Source organism: Carcharhinus amblyrhynchos, chromosome 12 (genome assembly GCF_965287045.1).
Source record: "Carcharhinus amblyrhynchos chromosome 12, sCarAmb.v2.hapA, whole genome shotgun sequence".
Taxonomy (NCBI): domain Eukaryota; kingdom Metazoa; phylum Chordata; class Chondrichthyes; order Carcharhiniformes; family Carcharhinidae; genus Carcharhinus; species Carcharhinus amblyrhynchos.
In genome coordinates this window covers 85,834,663-85,851,131 of record NC_137335.1, presented here as the reverse complement: position 1 = coordinate 85,851,131, position 16,469 = coordinate 85,834,663, and the positions used below count along the sequence as shown (strand labels likewise).

At 45.9% G+C, this 16,469-nt stretch overlaps 1 protein-coding gene across 2 annotated transcripts in view; it reads left to right on the top strand.

Moving 5' to 3' along the window:
* The first annotated feature begins 2,421 nt into the window (after nucleotides 1-2,421).
* Nucleotides 2,422-16,469, top strand: part of phactr2 (phosphatase and actin regulator 2) — a 123,206-nt gene continuing 109,158 nt past the window's right edge. The window contains exon 1 of one of the 2 annotated variants that reach the window (XM_080200864.1): nucleotides 2,422-2,779. In XM_080200864.1, the coding sequence (XP_080056990.1) occupies nucleotides 2,737-2,779 (43 nt within the window). In that variant the 5' untranslated portion in view covers nucleotides 2,422-2,736. The remainder of the gene's footprint in view (nucleotides 2,780-16,469) is intronic. The other variant, XM_080200863.1, reaches the window with a different exon arrangement.

The window sequence follows — 16,469 nt, the reverse complement described above, 5'->3', positions numbered from 1 at the left end:
GAGCAATCTGTGAGAGGCAGGTTCTAACTCCAGTGCCAAGTCTATCAGGTATTATTGTTTCTAGTGTTGGCACCCGTTGCCAAGCTGCTGTAGTCACTGATCATGGTGGTACATACCAGCACACAGCCTTTACCCTCTGTCTCCCAGGTGAGTGAACCAATATCTTGGGCCTTCCTGGCACAATTGCAAATGTCCTTGAAGCAGAGCTTAGGCCGTTCTCCCAGTCACCAGGCTCCAGCTACCTCACCTGGGTGGGAATGTGTCTGTCTTCCCTCCCAACCCAAGCTGGTGAAGTGGCTGCTGCTTCTTGAGTGGCAACATACTGTCGAACCCACCGGAAGACAAAAATAACAGTGAAAATAAGAATTTCACAAACACTTTTCATTTAAAATAATTTGAGAAGATTTGGAGCAGGCTCTTTATTGTCAAATGAAACTCCTTATTAACTTTGCTGGTAAGTTCTGCTCAGCCACTGCTGAATTTATTTTACTCTGTTCTCTTGACAGCAGCAAAAGAATATTTCAGCTCCTCCATATCAAATGGGTAGCACAGTGGTTAACACTACTGCCTCAAAGCGCCTGGGTTCAATTCCGGCCTTGGCTCACTGTGTGTAGTTTGCACATTCTCCCTGTATCTGAGTGGGTTTCCTCCAGGTGCTCTGATTTCCTCCCACACTCCAAAGATGTCCAGGTTAGGTATATTTGCCATGTTAATTTTTTTGATTTGATTTATTATTGTCACATGTATTAACATACAGTGAAAAGTATTGTTTCTTCGCGCTATACAGACAAGGCATACCGTTCATGGAGAAGGAAATGAGAGAGTGCAGAATGCAGTGGTACAGCCATAGCTAGAGTGTAGAGAAAGATCAACTTAATGCAAGGTAGGTCCATTCAAAAGTCTGACAGCAGCAGGGAAGAAGCTGTTCTTGAGTCGGTTGGAACGTGACCTTGGACTGTTGTATCTTTTTCCCGATGGAAGAACATAAGAACATAAGAAATAGGAGCAGGAGTAGGCCATCTAGCCCTTCGAGCCTGCCCCGCCATTCAATAAGATCATGGCTGATCTGTCGTGTCTCAGTTCCACATTCCCGCCCTCTCCCCATAACACTTAATCCCCTCGCTTATCAAAAACCCATCAACCCACGTCTTAAAAATATTTAGCGAGGCAGCCTCCACCACTTCAACGGGCAGAGAATTCCAGAGATTCACCACCCTTTGAGTGAAGAAGTTCCTTCTCAACTCTGTTCTAAACCGCCCCCCTTTATCTTGAGGCTGTGCCCCCTAGTCCTACTGTCCTTTCTGAGCGGGAAGAGTCTCTCCACCTCTATCCTATCCATCCCATTCATCATCTTATACGTCTCAATGAGATCTCCCCTCATTCTTCTAAACTCTAACGAGTACAAGCCTAGTTTATTCAGCCTCTCCTCATAGCTCAACCCACTCAATTCCGGTATCAGCCTTGTGAACCTCCTCTGCACTCCCTCCAAGGCCAAAATATCCTTGCGCAAGTACGGCGACCAAAACTGCACACAGTACTCCAGCTGCAGCCTCACCAATGCCCTATACAGCTGCAGCAAGACCTCCCTACTTTTATATTCAATCCCCCTCGCTATGAAGGCCAGCATCCCATTCGCCTTCCTGACCACCTGCTGCACCTGCAAGCTGGGTTTTTGCGACTCATGCACAAGGACCCCGAGGTCCCTCTGCACCGTCGCCTGCTGCAGTTTTTCGCCACGTAAGTAATAGTCCTTCCTACCATTCTTCCTACCAAAGTGGACCACCTCGCACTTGCCAACATTAAATTCCATTTGCCATTTCCTGGCCCATTCGCCCAGCCTATCTAGATCCTTCTGCAAGGTGGAGGAGAGAATATCCGGGGTGCGTGGGGTCCTTAATTACGCTGGCTGCTTTGGCAGCAGGAAATGTAGACAGAGTGAATGGATGGGAGGCTGGTTTGCGTGGTGGACTGGGTTACATTCACAACCTCAGGTACAGATATGATCGGTGCAACTTGTGGGCCGAAGGGCCTGTTTGTGTTGTAGTTGTTCTCTGTTTTGTCCCTTAATGTCAGGGGGAGTGGCAGCATAAATAGAGGATAGGGAGTAGATGGGCCGAATGGCCTCGTTCCGCACTGTAGAGATTCTATGAAATTGATCTATTTAGACCTTAATGAAATTTACCTTTTTGGCTCAATTTTTAATTGTAGGGGGTATAGAATCTCCTTTTGCTTTTTTTTTGAAAAAAAGACCTGCCTTTCCCCCCACCCCCCCTCTTCCACTGCCACCCCCCCCCCCCCTTCAAGTTTATTTCCCCACCGGAGTACAAGGGACAGATCCTCAGGGGACAAGTTGCCTTCCAGCAATGCTGTACTAGCTTGGGACTCCCTCCCCATGCCCTCTGACCTCTGCGAGTTAATCTGCATAGAGGAATGACAAGCATTCTAGCTGAACAGGAACAGACGGGGGTTTGCAGAGTGAAGCAGCAACAGGGTGTGTGCTTGGGAGGGTAGAGAGAGACTGATCTGATCTGATCTGATAAAAGTTCTCAATCAGTATTTGTGTGTGTGCGAGAGCGAGCTTCTGAAACAAGCTCTGCGGAAAAAAGAAAGTGAAATGAACTGGGGGTGTCTTGATGCGTGGAGGAGCTATGGTTGTACAGTGTCTGGGACGGTGTTGACGGTTTGCTGACTTCATGCGAAAGAGGAGAAAGGGTCCACTGTTGGAGCAGGAAGAACATGGGACAGACTTCAGTGTCGAGCTTTAATCAACCCGTAAACAGTGAGTAAAACTGTGGCCGGAGCTGTGTGTGGTGCAGCCGAGACCGTGCAGGCAGGTCTGGCTCAAATGAATGGAGTTGGTGACTTATTTTTATTAGAAAAGGGAAAACTAATCTAGTTTTCCAGCAAAAATCAGTTCAAACTCTGATTTTTTTTTAAAAAAAATTAAAGCCATTCACCAAATGGAAGATACTCAAGACTTGAGGTGGTTTTAAAGTTGTTTTGAATATCATGCAGAGAACATCCTCTTGTCTTTTTCCTCTGTCTACCTCTGTCCTGTTTTACTGTCGACATTTCACTTTGCAGCATCCCATCTCCTCATTGTATTGAAACCCGCAGAGTGAGAATTAACCCTTACTGTGCTGAATAGCACAAAGTCTCTCCAGCAGTTTGCTGGAGTGAGTTCTGTAGCAGATACCTGTTGCCCGGAATGAAGGATGTCTTCACTTTACCCTCTCTGAGACACTAATTTCTCGGCACCAATCACACTTGCTCCTTTAACTCCTGTGGAATGGAGTTGGGTTGATAAATGTGATGGGTTGCAGTGGCTGGGGGGTGGGGTGAGTGCAGTAGTCCCAGCGATTTGAGGGGAACAGAGACTGAGTTGTTCCTGGTGAGGTGGGGGTGTGGCCAGGGGCACTGAAGGGTGATGGTGGGAGTGGGGGGGGGGCTGCTGGCAGAGATTTTACTTGAAACCTCTGTGACAATTACAAGGGGGCACAAGTTCAAGGTAACAGTGGGGCGGGGGGGCGTGGTGAAAGGTTCAGTGGAGATGTGTGGGGGAAGTTTTTTTTACACAGAGGGTGGTGGGGGCCTGGAATGCACTGCCAAGGGAGGTGGTTGAGGCAGATATGTTAGCGACATTTAACACATATCTTGATAGGCATATGAACAAACGGGGAATAGAGGGATATAAGCAGCTGGTTAGATGGGTAAACATCAGGCTTGGAGGGGCTGAAGGGTCCATTTCTTTGCTGTACTGTTCTTTGTCATTAAGAACAAGTACAGCAGAGGCCAAGAGCTGGCTGCTTTACCGAGAGGGTTGGAACGAATGGGCGGGGGCCATCCAGTCCCTCAAGCATCTTGCATCAGTCAGTTAGATCACAATAGATTGGTATCTACCTGCCTTGGCGCTGTCTCCCTCACTACCCCTCAACCAATAAAAATAACCTGGGATGGGAGCATCCACGGGAGATTTCAGTGACTGAGAGGTATTGGAACGTTCAGGAAAGAATCTTAATAACCCTGAAGAAGAGGCAATGTTCATAGTGACAGAGGCTCAAGAGAAAGCAGGAGGGGAGATGGAGAAATTTCCTTCTCTTTGAACAGTATGCTTTGTCTGAATAGTGCACAAGAAACATTTTTCGTTGTGCCAATAATAAATCAAATCAAAGATTTCAAGTGGAAAGGGCTGATTGTCAGCCAAACACATCCTTTCCCTGGCCTGAAGGCGTCTAATTTGGGTCACAAAGAAATCTTACCCTGGGGAGGAAGTGGTGAGGGAACACTTCTTTGTTTTGAACTGAGTTGCATGTTTCCTGGGTGTTCAAAGTGTGGCAGGTTGAGGAAGAGCTGAGTAAGCGCAGACAGGGATGCTCCTTTCTCCTGAGGAGATGGAATGAGATGGGGGAAGGGATACCCTTATCTGAGTGCTCAAGGGAAGGATGTTTCTTAAAGGGGTGATTCTGTGGATTGAGGAATGTTTCTGGGATGTTTGTCTTCCTGAGTTTTGTTGGATTGTTAGGGAGGTTCACGTTGACGTGTGATGTCTGTAGTAATGACTGGAAGGAGGGAAGTTTGACTTCCTCCTGATATTGTTTGTTGTAATTTGGTTAGTTTCAGTTGCCGTCAATTTGTCGCCTTTGGTTCCTTGTCCTGTCAGCACAGTCATGGAATAGTCCGTGTGTTAATGGAACCTCCTTTGTATAAAAGTCAACTATAATGTTATCCTGAGATCTCCTATTTGTGTTGCCAACTCTCCCTCCTCCTGCCTGACAACTCTGATAATGAGCCAACGTGGAAATAAATTATTTGAGGAGGCCATTTTTCATATTGCCCTGGCCTTTACTAGCCCCCCTCACCCCACCAACATTGGAATTGTAATTCCATTCCTGTGCTCTTCCTTCAAACACCAGGCTGGCTCAGTTGGTGACCTCTGTCTTGTGGACTCAAATGCCAGTCCTGTGACTGAGCTTGTGAAGTGCCCCATCAGCTTTCTAAAGTAGATGTAAAAAACATTAACAGTGTGAAGAAGACCTCCCTGTTTCCTGGTCAGTACTTATCCCTTGGACAGGATCATTTGAAATGGGTTATCCCATTGGTCTTTGTAGAATTGTTGTGGGCAGTTTGGCTGCTGTGTTTTGTGCAGTGCCCACACTTCAGAAGTAATTACAGTAATTGCCTTGTGTTGATGGGTAACATGTTCACCTCAGAGTCAGAATCCTGCAACTTGTAAATAGAGACAATATCCTGGCTGACACTGCCACTGCACTGAGCCCTAAAGTATGATTTAAAGGCAAAAAAGTGGGTGGAGAAGGGGGGTCTCTCCAAGAGATTGATCCCTTGACCAAACATCACAAGCCAAAATACACATAGAATCATAGAAACCTTACAGGGCACAAGGAGGACCATCAAGCCTGCACCAACAACAATTTCACCCAGGCCCTATCCCCGTAACCCTACATGTTTACCCTGCTAATCCCCTGACACTAAGCGTCAATTTATCATGGCCAATCCACCGAACCTGCACATCTTTGGAGCATGGGAGGAAACTGGAAAACACGAAAGAAACCCACGCAGACACGTGAAGAACATGCAAACTCCACACACAACTCCACACAGGGTGACACTATGACACAGTGGTTAGCACTGCTGCTTAACAGCGCTTGGGACCCGTACCACTGTGTGGAGTCTGTATGTTCTCCCTGTGTTGGCGTGGGTTTCCTCCAGGTGCTCCGGTTTCCCCCCACAGTCTGAAAGATGTGTTGGTTAGGCTAAATTCTCCCTCAATGTACCCGAACAGGCACTGGAGTGTGGCGACAAGGGGATTTTCACAGTAACTTCATTGCAATGTTAATATAAGTCAACTTGTGACACTAATAAATAAACTTAAACTTATGAAGGTGACCCAAGGTCAGAATTGAACCCAGGATCCTGACCCTGTGAGGCCGCAGTGCTAACCAGATGATCTGATCGTTATCTCACTGCTGTTTGTGGTGTGCACGGAATGGCCATTACTTTTCCTGCATTCAGTGCCTGCACTTTGAATATATTTTGGCTTGATAACACTTTGTGATTGTGTAAGGTGCTAGATAAATGCAAGCCCTTTCCTTAATGTAAAATACTTCAAGATGTCAAAGGAGCTTTCCATCACATTCTTTCTTGAGCATTTTGCTTTTTGAAGTGTATAACTTTTGTCTGGGTGCTGCGATTGCATTGACTTCAGGAATCCAGTGTGATAAGAGATTCCATTTCTTAATATTGCTTTGCATGAAGACAAAGATGTGGCACTGAATCTGGGAATGGGCTGTAAGATGAGGAGGAACTTGTAAAGCAAGTTTGGATGCGATAGAAGCAACAAACTTTGATCAAAAATTATTTGCTTTGATGGTTTGTATTGTGTGAGACCCTGGCTTCTCTTCAGAAAGCTGAACTCTCTGATTAGGCAGGAAGAAAACCACCTCCAGACCTGATTTCTCTCACCCACTTTATTAATATCCTTTGCATTGTCTGTCTCCCCATGAATTCTAACATTCCTTAAACTCTGTTTGCAATCCCTTCCCCCTGTCCTGCATCCTGTTCCTTATCGTGTCTCGCTCATCATTACCGACCCTTCTCGTTGTCCTGTGTTGGTTCCCTAACCACGGGCCAACACTCACCCTGTCAAAGTCATGTTTCAGTAAGATCCCATCTAACAGAATTATGACATAAGATCACATAATCAAAGACCCCACAAACCCTGGACATTCTTGCACCTTTTTCCATCAGGGAAAAAATACCAAAGCCTGAGGTCACATACCAACCAACTCTTCTTCTCTGCTGCTGTCAGACTTTTGAATGGACCTACCTCGCACTAAGTTGATCTTTCTCTACACCCTAGCTATGACTGTAACACCACATTCTGCGCTCTGTCCTTTCCTTCTCTATGAACAGTATGCTTTGTCTGTATAGCGCACAAGAAACAATACTTTTCACTGTATGTTAATACATGTGACAATAATAAATCAATTCAAATCTCATTCTTCTAAGCTCCAATCTGTCTAGGTTCAAACTGTACAACATTTCCTTCTAAGTTAACACCCCACCCTCCAATCCTAAGAATCAATCTCTGAACGTCTCCCAGTGAAATAATAGTTGTTCTTAATTAAGCTTTTATTCCCTAGTCATGTGACTCTAGGCTTTTCCACATGGCTGTCTTCCCCAGCACTCCCCTCAATGGTGGTCAAGTCTTCAGAAGCTTTGGTCTTTTCCGCTGGTTACACTCCTCCACCGCTGCACTTTCCACTCCACTCCTCTTTACAACAATGGCAACACTTCAGATGCAATTTGCTGACTGTAAAAGGATTTGGGTATTGGGAGGTTGGTAAAAACTGGAATCCGATTGGATGTTCTAGTGGAACAGTACCATAGTTAGAGCCAGTCTAGAGCATTTGGAGCAAATTTTACCGTCTCTGCCACCATGGGAATCAGAGTGGGCAAGGGGCGGGGTGTGGACCATGGGAAGGTCTGCTGACCTCGGGCAGGATTTTCCAGTTTTAGGGCGAACATGATCAGAAAATCCCACCCACTTGTGTTCTGGGAACCTCACCTCAGCAAAGGTATACTTGGAAGGGGTGCTGTGTGGATTGACAAGGAAGGTGCAGCGGCTTAACAAGTGAAATTATCGGGAGATCTTACATTAGTTGGAGGCCCCTCTCGGAGTGAAAGCAGGATTTGTCAAGGTACCTCACAAGAGGTTATTGCAGAAGGTCAGGGGACATGGAGTTGGGGGTAGGGTGTTAGCGTGGATAGAGGATTGGTTGTCAAATAGGAGGCAGAGAGTGGGGGTCAATGGGTGCTATTCGGATTGGCGGTTGGTGACTAGTGGGGTGCCCCAGGGGTCGGTGCTGGGGCCTCAGCTATTTACCATTTATATAGATGATCTGGAGGAGGGAACCGAGTGCAGGGTGTCGAAATTTGCTGATGACACCAAGATTGGGGGAAAGGCAAATTGTGCGGAGGGTGTGGAGAGTCTGCAGAAGGATCTAGATAGGCTGGGCGAATGGGCCAGGAAATGGCAAATGGAATTTAATGTTGGCAAGTGTGAGGTGGTCCACTTTGGTAGGAAGAATGGTAGGAAGGACTATTACTTACGTGGCGAAAAACTGCAGCAGGCGACGGTGCAGAGGGACCTCGGGGTCCTTGTGCATGAGTCGCAAAAACCCAGCTTGCAGGTGCAGCAGGTGGTCAGGAAGGCGAATGGGATGCTGGCCTTCATAGCGAGGGGGATTGAATATAAAAGTAGGGAGGTCTTGCTGCAGCTGTATAGGGCATTGGTGAGGCCGCAGCTAGAGTACTGTGTGCAGTTTTGGGCGCCGCACCTGCGCAAGGATATTTTGGCCCTGGAGGGAGTGCAGAGGAGGTTTACTAGGCTGATACCGGAGTTGAGGGGGTTGAGCTATGAGGAGAGGCTGAATAAACTAGGCTTGTACTCGCTAGAGTTTAGAAGAATGAGGGGAGATCTCATTGAGACGTAAAAGATGATGAATGGGATGGATAGGATAGAGGTGGAGAGACTCTTCCCGCTCAAAAAAGACAGTAGGACTAGGGGGCACAACCTCAAGATAAAGGGGGGCGGTTTAGAACGGAGTTGAGGAGGAACTTCTTCACTCAAAGGGTGGTGAATCTCTGGAATTCTCTGCCCGTTGAAGTGGTGGAGGCTGCCTCGCTAAATATTTTTAAGAAGCGGGTTGATGGGTTTTTGATAAGAGAGGGGATTAAGGGTTATGGGGAGAGGGCGGGAAAGTGGAACTGAGCCACGACAGATCAGCCATGATCTTATTGAATGGCGGGGCAGGCTCGAAGGGCTAGATGGCCTACTCCTGCTCCTATTTCTTATGTTCTTATTTATTATTTCTTCTCACAAAGAGCTCCTCTCTACAAAATGCCTGTGGATGCTGAGGGTCCATTGAAACTTTCAAGACTGAGTTAGTTGGAATTTTATTCAGCAAAGGCCATATTGAAATTCCAGTCTAGTGCACTCCTCTCTCTCCAGCCCAGCTGTCTTCCCCAAACCATGCAGGGTGTCAGAAACCCAGAGGGAAAAGCCTCAATAAGAAATCTCTTCCTCGGTTCAAACACTGTCTGTCTGAGGCACCTGTGAGGTGCCCATTCCCCACATGGACCTCGACCCATGGTTTACTGGAAAGGGTTGCACGACGACTCTGAAAGACTTTGACTTTCTTATTGGTGAGCCCCAACCACCCCACCATGCACTCCATCCCCATTGGCGTGTCTGCATGAGTGCTCCAGCAGGGTGCTATCTGAATACACACTGGTGTGTGGCACCAGGGGGAAGGAGATCCCTGGACCTCCCAACCCCAGGTTCAGTACAGATCCAACTCGCTAACACAGGAGAGTCCATGGGTCCAGCGGTATGGTGCTGGCCCTGAAGACCAGCTCAGTGTGGAGACTAGAGGCAGGAATTGGTCTGGCCCAGCAGAGTGGTGTACAGCACATCAGGAGTAGTATTGTCACTGTTTTATAAAAGTTTAAATGTGATTAGTGTCGCAAATCGGCTTATATTATCCCACCATTGGGAGAATTGCAACGTGAGTTTACACCAGAGGGGGTTCCAACCTTTTGGCTCCTGCTAGATTTTCCTCTCCCATTCGTCACCTAACCCATTTTGGGCAGGATGGGAGAAATCTATCTATAGTGTGCAAGCTGTGGGAACTCTCCAGTATCCATTAATAGTGAACATTGAACACATTGCTGCGATAGGCATCACAAAATTCATAAACGAAGTTTCTGCTGTAACTCCCGTCAAAGTTACATTCGCAGAGTGAACTGTTCAGTGTTGATCATTGTGAGAATTTCCAGTGGCAAAGTTCCAAGTATTTGTCAGTGTTGTCAGGTGCTTTGACGGATACAGTGGCCGGTGTGTGTACCTGGCTGCGTGAATTAGTAACCAGGAGCCATCAGTGAGGGAATGTGGGCTGACCACATGAAATTATTCACAGCCCTCACCTCTGTCAGGAATATAAAATCTCTTTGCTACAACAGAAGTGTAGCAATACATTCATGATAAACTCATCACAATCAGGCTTGTGGCTGCTTCTGACACCAGCAATTAGGAAAGATTAAACACCTCGGGGTTCATTTCCTCGAGGAAATGAGGAAGTTGATTTGATTTATTGTTGTCACATGTATCAGTATACAGTGAAAAATATTGTTTCTTGCATGCTGTACAGACAAAGCATACCATTCATAGAGAAGGAAACGAGAGCGCGCAGAATGTAGCATTACAGTCATTGCCAGGGTTTAGAGAAAGATAAGATATTGCGTTAAAGCATTGTTAGAGAGTTTAAAAGAGTTAAAATAAAGTTTTAGAAGCATAGAACGAGAGTAAAAGATAGAATTAGAAGGTATGTTGGGCATAGCTTGCAAGAAGTTGCCTCACTCCGGCACCATCTTGAGGAAAAAGTGGCAACTTAATTGAGATCTTTCAAAATGATCAGGGGTTTTGATCAGGTTGACACAGACGAGATGTTTGTCACCTGTGGGGACACCAGAACTTTTAATAAATTTAAGGTGTTACAGTCCACTCAGAGTCCGAATCGCCATGGTAACATGCAGTGTTACATTTGTGGTAGTCTGGAGCTATGGATTGTGATGGTGGAGGTTCTGACATTCTGTCCGTCACTTGACTGACCAGGAATCTCTCCCGCTGTTACTGCCATTGGGGTGTGCCGGTTGTTACTCCAGCTCTTTGGTTGGGTTATAGATATGCCTTCCCCAGCCATCACGTGCTGAGGTAGGTTTTGAACAACACAGGGTTGCTACCCACTGCCGCAAGGCCTTCAAATGAAAGATACTTCAACAGGGAACTCGAGGAATCTCTTTATACACAGAGTGATGAGAATGTGGGACTCACCACTGCGTGAAATAGTTGAGATGAAAGTTACAGTTGCATTTACAGGGAAGCTCAATAAATACATGAGAGGAAGGGAAATTGAAGATTCTGTGTAGTAAATGCAATAATTGATAACCACCAATGAGTTAACAATCAATGGTAAGGTTATAGTATTTACAACAAAAGCATCTCAATCCCAGGATCAATCTGACTGCAAAAGCTTGCACTCGCCCTGAGATCCTGTTCCCCATTGGGCAGTTGGGTCACATGATCTTTCTGAGGCCCCTCCTTTAAAGGGGCTGTTTGCTGCATCCCTCCCTCTTATTACACAATAATTGATGACTCGTAGAATTTTCAAAACAATAGCAAAAATGAATGTCTTTTAAAACAGTTTATTAGAAACTCAGTCTGTCAGGGGACTTTCTCTTTTTCTGGGAGTGACGCAGTTGAGCTGGTTAAGGTTTGTTTGTGGAAGTAGTTGTCATTGGACCTGCTTCACTCGGACTCTTGCCAGCACATCACTTCCCATTATCTCCTCAGTTTAACTGAGGGAGCACTTTGGCCTGATCAGCCCCTTCACATTCCTTGGACAAACAACACTAGTTGGTGGTACAACCGGATCAGACAGTGTCACTGGCTCCTGGGATGGCTCCCGTCTGTACAGATTGGGTTTCTTCACTAACTTGCCCTGCGTTTTCACTTCCTGGGGACACTGGCCCCGTCCTGGCCACCCGGGATCCAAGTAATCCGCTCCTAATGTTCCTCACAAAATCTGGATCATCGATTTCAAATGCTCTTTCCGTTTTTGATGAATCATAGTCCTGTTTCTGAAAACTCTCCACCCTGGCCAGGCTCAACCTGGTTCTCAAATGCTGACACGTCAGCAATGCAGCTGGAGCTGTTCCTGTAGTGGTATAGGCTCACATGAACTGTGCTAACTTGATTTCTAGTGATTGTTTCTTCATCCCAGCCAAGAAAGTCTGATCTGTATGTTTAGCTGATCCATTGGATGAGGGGTAATATGGCAGATATGCTTTATTCCAGGTATGGAATTCAGCACTTGTGAACATTGTTCCATTATCTGAGACAAGTTCTTCTGGTACATTGGAGAAAGGTTGGCACAGTTTCTTGATCGTGTTGTGTGAAGTTGTAGATCAAATTTTGAATACCTACCTTTTGAATGGGTGTCCAATAACAAAAGGAGCATTGCGCCCGTAAATGGGTGAACGTAATCAATGTGAACTCTCACCCATGGCCCATCAGGCCATTCCCATAGGTGCATGGGGGATGTAGTAGGTAACTTCTGCTGGAACTGGCACTGGTCACGTTTCACCATAGGGGCATTCATTTATCGTAAAAAATATTTGGCAGATAAAATTGAGAGTGGTTTGATGCAGCCTGGTGTACCCCTGGCCCGGTGGTCACGGTCTGGCCAGTGAGTTAGAAAGTTTTCAGTCCAATTCCCACTCCAGAGGTTGGAGGATAAAACTGACACTGTAATACTGGGGGAGTGCCGCATGTCAGAGCTATTCTCCATTGAGTGAGATGTTAAATCGAGGCCCCATGTGCCACCTTAGTGAGGAATAAACTGTGAAACAAGTTATAGAATCATAGAACCCGACAGTGCAGAAAGAGGCCCTTCGGCCCGTCGAGTCTACACTGAACACAATCCCACCCAGGCCCTACCCCCATATCCCTTAATATTATACCCACTAATCCCTCTAACCTACGCATCCCTGGACCCTAAGGGGCAATTTCTAAGCATGGCCAATCAACCTAACCCACACATCTTTGGACAGTGGGAGGAAACCGGAGGAAATCCACATTGACACGAGGAGAATGTGCAAACTCCACACAGACAGCGACCCGAGCAGGGAATCGAACCCAGGACCCCGGAGCTGTGAAACAGCCGTGCTAACCACTGTGCTACTGTGCCGCCCACTACCGTTGCTTTAGGTAAAAATGTTGAAACTGAGTCTTTTTCTCTGTCAAGTATTTTAAGAGGAAGGAAGGAGGCAGGATTTCCTGTGTCACCCAGAAGTAAAACAGTAAGTTTTTGTCTGTCATGGAGATATTGGTATGAGCTAATGACATAAATAATTCCACTGCAAAGCATTTTTGGTCAGCGAGTTGGAAATCTGAATTTCCTGAGTAAATCATGAGTAATGATTAACCAATTGTAGCTCTTTGACTAGACACATGGGACAAAGAGGAAACAAGTCTTTCAGACCATTTACTGGAGTTCAATGTGCAGATCTGAACTTAGTAGCTACAACAACATGTAATTATATAGTGCCTTTAAAATAGTAAAACATGCCAAGTTATTTCACAGCACCACAGTGCTTAGCACTGCTGCCTCAGTGCCAGGGACCCAGATTCGATTCCTGGCTTGGGTCACCGTCTGTGTGAAGTTTGCACGTTCTCCCCCATATCTGCGTGGGTGTCCTCCGGGTGCTCTGATTTCCCCTCACAGTCCAAAAGACGTGCTGGTTAGGTGCATTGGCTGTGCTAAATCCTCCCTCAGTGTACCCAAACAGGCACCAGAGTGTGGTAACTAGGGGATTTTCACAGTGACTTCATTGCAGTGTTAATGTAAGCCGACTTGTGACAATAAATAAACTGTAAAACTTTCATTGTCACGACAACCTTAGTTGACATCATCTTGCTTCTTCTCTAGTTTTCTTCAGTCCTCCTTCAGTTCGCATCTCAGTTTTATTACTTTTCCCATTTCTCTTCTTTTTCTATTTTTATCCTCAATCTCTCTTTCGGTTGTTGCCAGGACAAAGCCATCATATTTTTGATTCCAATGACCATAGCTGTCTTTCTCCACCTGTACTTAGAAACTCTTTTGATTTCTGAACTTCTACTTTGGATCTGCCCCACTTGTTTGATTATCTGTCTAATCCTGACCATTATACACACGTTTCAAAAGCCATCCTCCTTCTCTCATTCCCTTTGTTCAGAGTCTGACTCTCAGATCCACAGCATGTGACAGTCTGCACTGGTAACTGTATCATCAGATAAACATTGACAGCGAGGCAATAAACCTGCCTTGCGGACAAGGCTGCTGTTGCTGATGTCATTGTCAAGAGCTCAGAACGTGGATAAGGAAAGATGTTGAGGAAGTGAGACAGAGCTTGGAGAGTACGCCCACAGATCCTTGAAGGTGGCAGGATAAGTGGACGAGGTCTCAAAAACACATGGAATGTTTTCCATTATTGGGGGAGGCATTGAGTACAAAAGCAGGGATGAAATGCTGGAATTGGGTATGTCCCAATGTGTACAGATCTGGTTACCATGCCCCAGGAAGGATATTGTTGCTCTGGCAAGTATGCAGAGGAGAGTTACAAGAATATTGCCAGGGCTTGAAAACTGCAGAGATTGGATAGCCTTGGGTTGTTCTCCTTAGAACAGAGGAGCTTAATTGAGGGAAACAAAATTGCAGGGCCTCAAAAATGTTTTAAAGTTTACTTTTATTATTGTCACAAGTAGGCTCACATTAACACTGCAATGAAGGTACTGTGAAAATCTGCTAGTTGCCACATTCCAGCGCCCGTTCAGATACACTAAGGGAGAATTTAGCATTGCCAGTCCACCTAACTAGCACATCTACCTAGCTGAGGGGTCAATTACCAGACTGATGGGAGGATTAGATTGGACATGAGGAAGAAGCTTTTCACCCAGAGGATGATGAGTGTCTGGAATACTTCGCCTAAGCTGAGGCTGAAATGCTGAACTCAGTTAAAAGGTATCTGTGTCTGTAACACTGGAATCTGCAAGGCTTTGGATTGGGTGTTGTAAAACGAGGTTAAGCTAAGTGGCTAGTTTCTTTTCACTCCATTTTGGCTGGCACAGACACAATGGACTGAATGGCCTCTTTGTGCACAGTAACATTTCTAGGGTTCTGTTGTCCTCTGGATGGAGTCAGGAGACTAAGAAAATCTCAGACTCAGGAGTCAAAGGAAATTTGGCATGTCGGCTACAACTTTCACAACTTTTACAGATGCACCATAGAAAACATTCTTCCTGGTAGTATCACAGCTTGGTATTGGCTCCTGCTCTGACCAAGACTGGAAGAAACTACAAAGGGTTGTGAATGAAGCTGAGTCCATCACGCAAACCAGCCTCCCATCCGTTGACTCTGTCTAAACTTTGTGCAGCCTCGGAAAAACAACCAGCATAATTAAGGACCCCACGCTTCCTGGACATTCTGTCTTCCACCTTCTTCCATCAGGAAAAAGATGTAAGAAGGTTAAGAGGTGACTTAATAGAGGCATACGAGATGATCAGAAGATTAGATAGGGTGGACGGTGAGAGCCTTTTTCCTCGTGATGGTGATGGCTAACACGAGGGGACATAGCTTTAAATTGAGGGATGATAAATATAGGACAGATGTCAGAGGTAGGTTCTTCACTCAGAGAGTAGTAAGGGCGTGGAATGCCCTGCCTGCAATAGTAGTGGAGTCACCAACATTAAGGGCATTTAAATGATCATTGGATAAACATATGGATGACATTGGAATAGTAGAGGTTAGATGGGCTTTAGATTGGTTTCACAGGTTGGCGCAACATCGAGGGCTGAAGGGCCTGTACTGCGCTGTAATGTTCTATGTAAAAGTCTGAGGACACGTACCAACCGGCTTAAGAACAGCTTCTCCCCTACTGCCATCAGATTTTTGAATGGACCTACCTTGCATTAAGTTGATATTTGTCCAAACCCTAACTATGACTGTAACACTACATTCTACACTCTCTCCTTTCCTTCTCTATGAATGGTATGCTTTTCTGTATAGGGTGCAAGAAACAATACTTTTCACTGTATATTAATACATGTGAAAATAATGAATCAAATCATGGAATTGGAAGCTGGATCACTCCTGATCCAGGGATGTGCATCAACAGCACAGGGAATGAATCAGCTCGACAGGGACAGCAAGTCCAGAGCCTTCAAGCTTTGGCAGCTGAAAAGCTTGATCAACTTGTGGCAAAGTAACTGGGAAGAAGAGAGAACTCTTGGAGGGCTGTAAAGTTGGAGGAGATTGCAGAGTTGGGAGGGACAAGGCTAGATCGCTCTGCACACCACAAGGTAACACATGGAATAGGTTCCCAGATAAAGGAGTGGAGATGGAAATTCTGGAATCATCTGTGAAGTAAGTGAATGCTGCAGTGGGATTGGAAGTTGACTTACTATCACAACAAGAACTTAAACTTGTACAGCACCAGTCCTCCACACCCACACACTCAACCCAAGGACTTTACAAAGACTAAGCCTGAACCATCGACAAGAACGTAAGAACATAAGAAATAGGAGCAGGAGTAGGCCATCTAGCCCTTCGAGCCTGCCCCGCCCTTCAATAAGATCATGGCTGATCTGAAGTGGCTCAGTTCCACTTTCCCACTTTCTCCCCATAACCCTTCATCCCTTTGCCTACCAAAAACCTATCTACCTGCGTCCTAAATATATTTAGCGAGGTAGCCTCCACCACTTCAACGGGCAGAGAATTCCAGAGATTCACCACCCTTTGAGTAAAGAAGTTCCTCCTCAACTCCGTTCTAAACTGTCCCCCCCTTATCTTGAG